Source organism: Acanthisitta chloris, unplaced genomic scaffold (assembly GCF_000695815.1).
Source record: "Acanthisitta chloris isolate BGI_N310 unplaced genomic scaffold, ASM69581v1 scaffold36453, whole genome shotgun sequence".
In the NCBI taxonomy this organism is placed as follows: Eukaryota; Metazoa; Chordata; class Aves; order Passeriformes; family Acanthisittidae; genus Acanthisitta; species Acanthisitta chloris.
In genome coordinates, this window is record NW_008667184.1 from 1 (window position 1) to 6,261 (window position 6,261).

The 6,261-nt window shown below is 52.0% G+C and overlaps 1 protein-coding gene across 1 annotated transcript in view; it reads left to right on the top strand.

Annotated features, from left to right (window-relative positions):
• Positions 1-361: 361 nt before the first annotated feature.
• IMPDH2 (IMP (inosine 5'-monophosphate) dehydrogenase 2) overlaps positions 362-6,261 on the top strand; it is a gene marked incomplete at its 5' end in the record, with an annotated part of 10,430 nt that continues 4,530 nt past the window's right edge. Inside the window, 5 exon segments of the mRNA XM_009072411.1 lie at positions 362-568; positions 2,654-2,741; positions 3,327-3,526; positions 4,596-4,686; positions 5,373-5,468. Of these exon segments, the coding sequence (XP_009070659.1) occupies positions 362-568; positions 2,654-2,741; positions 3,327-3,526; positions 4,596-4,686; positions 5,373-5,468 (682 nt within the window).

The window sequence follows — 6,261 nt, forward strand, 5'->3', positions numbered from 1 at the left end:
CTTGATGTTTCAGAGCTGTAGTGCTAGCGGGGTTGCCTGCACAACCCTCTTGTTGTGTGTCGGGTGCTATCCCTGCGCAGCCTGGGATTTGGGAACTGCCAGGTCTCCTGGTGGGGATGCTCCCCATTATTTCAGGGAAGTGGTTAGCCTGGAAACTTTTGGGCATCTAACAGGATTTGGGTGAGCCTTGGTGCTGGTTTGAGGGGAATCCTGTTGCTGACTGCATGGCCAGGCTGGGTGGTTGCAGACTGTGAGTGGCTGCAGTAACCCCTGGGCATGTGCCCCACTCCTGCTCAGCCTGGCAGTGCCTCTCAGCCTGGCAGTACCACTCAGCCTGGCTGCTGGATCTGCTTCATTCCAGAAATACGAGCAAGGATTCATCACAGACCCCGTGGTGCTGAGCCCCAACGACCGAGTGCGAGATGTGTTCGAAGCAAAAGCTCGGCACGGATTTTGTGGGATTCCCATCACGGACAATGGGAAGATGGGGGGCAAACTGGTTGGGATCATCTCGTCCAGAGATATTGACTTCCTGAAAGAGTCGGAGCACGACCTGCCCCTCGGCGAGGTGAGAAGGGCTGTGAGCACCGATGGGTGCGAGCGCTGCGTTAGCAGTACCTGTGGCTCGTGGTAAGGAGAAGGGTGAGTGCTTGGCTGGGAGGGTACTGCATCACTGGGAGGGAGCAGCTCCATGTTAGCCCTATGGATCCATCTGTGACTGCGTTTCCAGGGGAGAGTGTCTCATTTGCACTCTCTCAGTGACTCCTGCAGTGCAGGCACAGCAGAGTAGCCATGCAGTTCGTGTGACTCTTGCAGGGATATCTTTCCATGCTGTGGAAGCCATCCTCTGTACAGCTGGGGCTCTCTGCTTCACTAATTAATCACCAGTGTTCCTGGCTGCTGTTGTGGTCCCACGGAGCATGCTGGCACTGGCCAGGGCTGCAGCAGCTTTGCTGTGCCCAGCAAGCCCTCCAAGTGCTGAGCTTTCTTTCAGGACTGCCTTCCCCTGTGTGCCTCATCTGGGCTAGTTGCTTGTTAAAATAACCCCCTGAACTTGCAGACGGGCAGTTTGGCCTGCATAACACTACTCCCCTCCTGCAGGAGAATATTCTCTGCGATCCCTGTTACACAAGCTGTGTAACTGTAGCTCCGTGGTGCTGTCAGGTTACACCACCGGTGCCTCTCAGCCAGGCTTTGCTCTTGACTCAAGGTCTATTTTTAGCTTTTGCTGACCAAACCCTGTATCACATGCTCATCCCTGTTTGGTTTGAAATTGCCTACAAATACCTGAAAGAAGAATCTTAAACCAAGAGTAGGTTATGAAAGTGCACATGGCCCTTTGAATTGTTGCTGCCCGTTCAGAGGAGCCAGATGAGAATCCCCTCTCATTCTGAACGTGGATCATTCGGCACTGCAAAGCTGGAAGCTTGCTGCTGTCAGGGTCCCCTCTTGCCTTGTTGCCAGGCAAGGCCAGGGAAATGAGTGGTTTCCTTAACCTCCTCGCCACTTGCAGTCCAGTAGTCATGTTGCTGAGCTGTTTATTGCCATCCAGTTAAACACACAGATCTCCTGTAGCATGGGAAGCTCATGGATCCCTCAGTTTCTGAATGTGTCAGGATATGTCTGTGATTCCTCATGCCCACGACCTGAGATGTGAGTTCTGTCACAGCGTTTTGGGTGGATGCAGCAGGGTGAACCTCTTTCCTGAAGCAAAAATGTCTGTTCTTATGTTATGAATAACCAACACATTCCCTCTTTTCTTTGTTGTGTGCAACTAATCTGCCTTCCTTGGGGGTTAGAAAATGTTCCCTTTTAGCATTTCCCAGGCTTCTCAAGTAACCTTTCATGAGAACATCCTACATGAACCTGGTGATTGCAGAATGCTACAGGTGGGAAGGGACCTCAAGGTCTCTTGTCAAGCCACCTGCTTGAGGCACGTTCAGCTAGAGCAGGTTGTGTGGGGCTGTGCCTACACCTCCAAGGATGGAGATTTCGCTGCCCCTCTGGGCTGCAATCCCAGTGTTTGACCACTGTCGTGGTGAAACCTTTTTTTCTCCATAGCACACCAGATGGTCCTCTGTTCCAGCTTCTGTCCAGCACTGCCCCATGCCTTTCTGCTGTGTTTTGGTGCTTTGTAAGAGTGAGCATGGGTGTGTTTGGATTGAAGCGACTCGTTTGCCCCGCTGACTTTGCCAACAGCAGCAGTGGGTTGTCCTGGGCAGAGCACTTCCAGAGCCTGTGTGCTGGGGATACTGCTTGAAAATGAGATCAGGGTAATGTTTCTGCCAGAACAGCATGAGGCTCTGAAGGTGTCCCCAGCCCTTATTGGCCTGTACTTCATTAAAAGGGAGGGCTGTTTGGGTGACACCCCAAACAAGGGTCATCTGAGAGTTGTCCCTTGTTTCTAGGTGCTTTCCCTCAGCCTGTGAGGTCCTCTGCCATGTCTTGTTTTCAGTGCACTGATGGACTTGGGCCCTGATGCTACTGCTGGCATGGGGACAGCATGTTGAAGGCTGTTCCTCTGTGTTTGTGGAGGCGTGTTGCTGTGCTGGCTCCTTTGTCTGCGGAGTGTTTCGTGTGGGCAGAGGGGTTCGGTATTTTCGGATCGGTGTGAAGGAGTTCTTGTGACTTTTTATCTTCTCCCACCCACCAGATTATGACAAAGCGGGAGGATCTTGTTGTGGCCCCAGCTGGTGTGATGTTGAAAGAAGCAAATGAAATTCTGCAGAGGAGTAAAAAAGGTACCTGTGACCATCTGCAGTGTGAGGGAGAGCCGTGGGAGCGCTGGGCTGGGGCAGCAGTGGGTGGCTGTGGGCACGTGGTCTGTGGGTGGGGGGAACGTGGGAGGGCTGTGTTCCGGCAGGAGAGGACAGTGAGGAGAGTGCCCACAGTCCTCTGCCAAGGTACAGGGTTCACATGCGTTCATCTCAAATGTGTTTGTGGTTGAGGGATTCTTGGCAGCCCAGGAGGTGAAGAATGCCTGGCTGTCCAACCACGTCTTCCATTTTCTATCCTGGCCTTCCCATTTCAGCACTCAGTTCAGCTATGTTAGGGTTTGACTTTCAACATGGTGTTGTGGATCTCATTATTAAAAAATATACACATTTTCTATGGTCACTGTGAAAATACTGAGTCTTTCTCCAGTCCTGCTCCGTTTCCCAAGCCAGGGCTGCTGGCATCCATGGACAAGCTAGATTTGGTAGCATGCCTCTGAGTCTCCATCTGGTAGCAGTTGCTGCCTGCCCAGTGCTCCTGGTCTGCCACACTGCTCTGGGTCGGCGTGTATCTCTTGCAGAAATCTGCAGTCATGTTCTTTCTGTTTCCAGGCAAGCTGCCAATTGTTAATGAAGATGATGAGCTGGTGGCTATAATTGCTCGTACTGATCTCAAGAAGAACAGAGACTACCCTCTGGCTTCTAAGGATGCCAAGAAACAGCTGCTCTGCGGTGCCGCTATCGGGACCCACGAGGATGACAAGTACCGGCTGGACCTGCTGGTGCAGGCCGGCGTGGACGCGGTCGTGCTGGTGAGCACCCACAGGCCTCACCGTGGCCTGGGGTGTTGGGTGGGCTGAGGACATGATATGACCCTCTCAGACAGTGTAGCACTTGCTGTCTTTATTACAGACCCTTTTGTGTTAGAATATGGCAGTTTGTTGACCTCTCAGTCTTGCTTAGGTTGGACTCCTCAAATTGGAAGGATTCCTGTTGCCCAGGGACTTACATGACTTCAAGGGAGGATGTAGGGTGCATTGAAGCCCTGAAGACTGAGAAGAGAAACATTGTCAGTATATAGTACAGAATTTTCTACAAATGCCTCTTGCCCTCTGCCACCAGCCTCTCTGACGTTCCTGACTAGTTTTGAGTATTGGCTCCTTACAGTTTCACTTCATCCCTTTGGTGTTTGTTACTGTGTTATTCTCTTATCTGCCTGATGCTCAGGAGTGCTTGGTCAGCCCAGAGCTGCTCTGCTGGTCTCCCCTTCTGGCTTGGAAGCTTTCAGGCACAGTCATCACTGTATTTGCACACTGTTTTCTCATCGATCATGAGGCTGTGAGTGTGCTGAGCTCCGAGGGCACGGCTGAGCAGTGGGAAATGTTTAACAGACATGATTTGTCCAGGTCACCGAGGCTGGCAGGGCCTGAGTGCTCAGTGGTTGACATCTGGTGTTTCAGCTGCTCTGCTGCACAGCAGGGAGATGCATCCCCTCGCCAACCCTTCTGGGCTTCACAGGGAACATTCTTCATTTCACCTGTGGTTTGAGACAGGGCTGATGGTGTCCTGGTGGTAGAGCCAGATGGTTTTTACCTGCAGCCACATGTTCTGTTTGTTGCCTCCTGTAGAAGCCACAGGGTTTAAATGTGAGGGATATTACTGAAGTCTTAAAATAAACTCCCTTGCACAGGGAAGGTACACTCCATTTTTGGCAGCAGTTTCTCCTCTGGTTCTGTGTCCAGTTTGGGGAGAGTTGTTTTGCCCACTTACCCAGCTAGCTGAGACCCCAGCAAGCAGAGCGAAGATCTGAGGCTCTTCTGGAGTTGTGTTTTTAGTCTTTTGCTGAAATTCTGGTTGAAACTGTTTTTCTTTCTGTTGCAGGATTCCTCACAGGGGAACTCCATCTTCCAGATCAATATGATAAAATATATTAAGGAGAAATATCCCAACCTACAAGTTATTGGAGGAAACGGTAGGCCCGTGTTGAAGACTGTTCTTGTCTTTAAATTAGGTTTGTTTCTGAGACACAGAGGGAGTTGCAGGGATGTGCATGGAATAGTCATCCTGGTAAATGTCTGTGAGCTGAAAATGGTCTCCTCTGGCTTGTGGAACAGAGCAAGACCACTCTGCAGACACAGGGCAGTGCCCTGCTGCTGTAGATACCTGGAAACCTTTGTTGTGCCACACAGTGTGCTACGGTCCTCTGTAGCATGTAACACATTAGCTAATTTTACACACCAGTTTAAAATCTTGCATAAAAATGAATATTCCTTGATGTGAAAATCTAATGGCCATTTTCCCTGCCACTTGACAGCAGAGTCCAGTGGTCCTTGTGTTGACCTGGTGCTGCTGTTACTGTGTATTCTGCCCTCCCTACCTGGTGTGGCCCAGAGAGTGCTTGGCACCATGCCATGACCTCTGCTGCCTCAGCCTTTGGTTGGAAGTGTGCTGCAGAGTAGCCTAAAGGGCCAGTGTCACCTCTCCCACTGGGGACAGCTGGTGCAGGAACTCATTGCTGCTCTCAGATAGGCCTGGCCCTGGCACAGGCTGGTGCCCTGGGCAGGGGGTGTTGGCAGCCACAGGGGAAGCTCCAGGGCAGAGTAATGTTACATGCAAATGTGTTTGTCTGATCTTCAAACCAGTTTCTGCTCCCCACAGTTGTGACTGCTGCTCAGGCCAAGAACCTCATTGACGCAGGGGTCGATGCCCTGAGGGTCGGGATGGGCAGTGGCTCTATCTGCATCACGCAGGAAGGTGAGAGGGATCAGCTGTCTCCTGAACAGGCTGAAGACACCTGTTTAATACAAATCTTCTGCTGAAAAGCAGCATGGCCGGGATGTGATTCTCCTGTTGTGAGGGCAGTGTCCAGCAGCAGCTGTCTTTCACCCCCTTTGTCCAGGACATGCTCATCACCTGGGTCCAACCTTTGGGGTGGCAGCAGCAGCAAAGGCATTTCCCAGTACTGACCGAGACTGAGTAGAGCTGGTGTGGCACATGTGGCTTTGGCCAAGGGGAGCTGCTGGCTCAGTGTGGGATGGGGCTGGTGGGCAGTTCTGCAGGGAGAGGGGCTTCCTGGATCCCCAGTGCTGATGGGTGAAGTGCACCAGGCTGTCTGTATCCCCTTTCCCTCTGGCAGCAGTGTGTGTGATGCTTGAGTATTCATTTTCTGGGTGTGATGCCTTTGCAATTTCTGGGCTGAAACTTGGTTTCTGGCTGTTATCTCTGCAGTTAGCCAGAGCTTGTATGGGGCAGGGGTGTGTCAACCTTAGCTTGACACAGCTAAGGTGTCAAGACAAGACAAGAGAGGCATCCCCAGGACCTTGAGAAAGGCTGCCTTGAGGACAAGCTCAGGTCTTGTGTGTTGAACTTCACAGGTGTGGCACAGGGAAGTGGTGCAGCAAGGTGCTGCAGCCCAGGAACACAACCCCTCTCTGCTTTGCTGCTTGGTCTGTGCCACAGGAGGCAAGTGGGCAGCTGGTGGCTGAAGGCACTGCATTAACTGCCCATTCCAGTGTGGAGCCTGTGCACAGCCCTGGAGCTGTGCTGC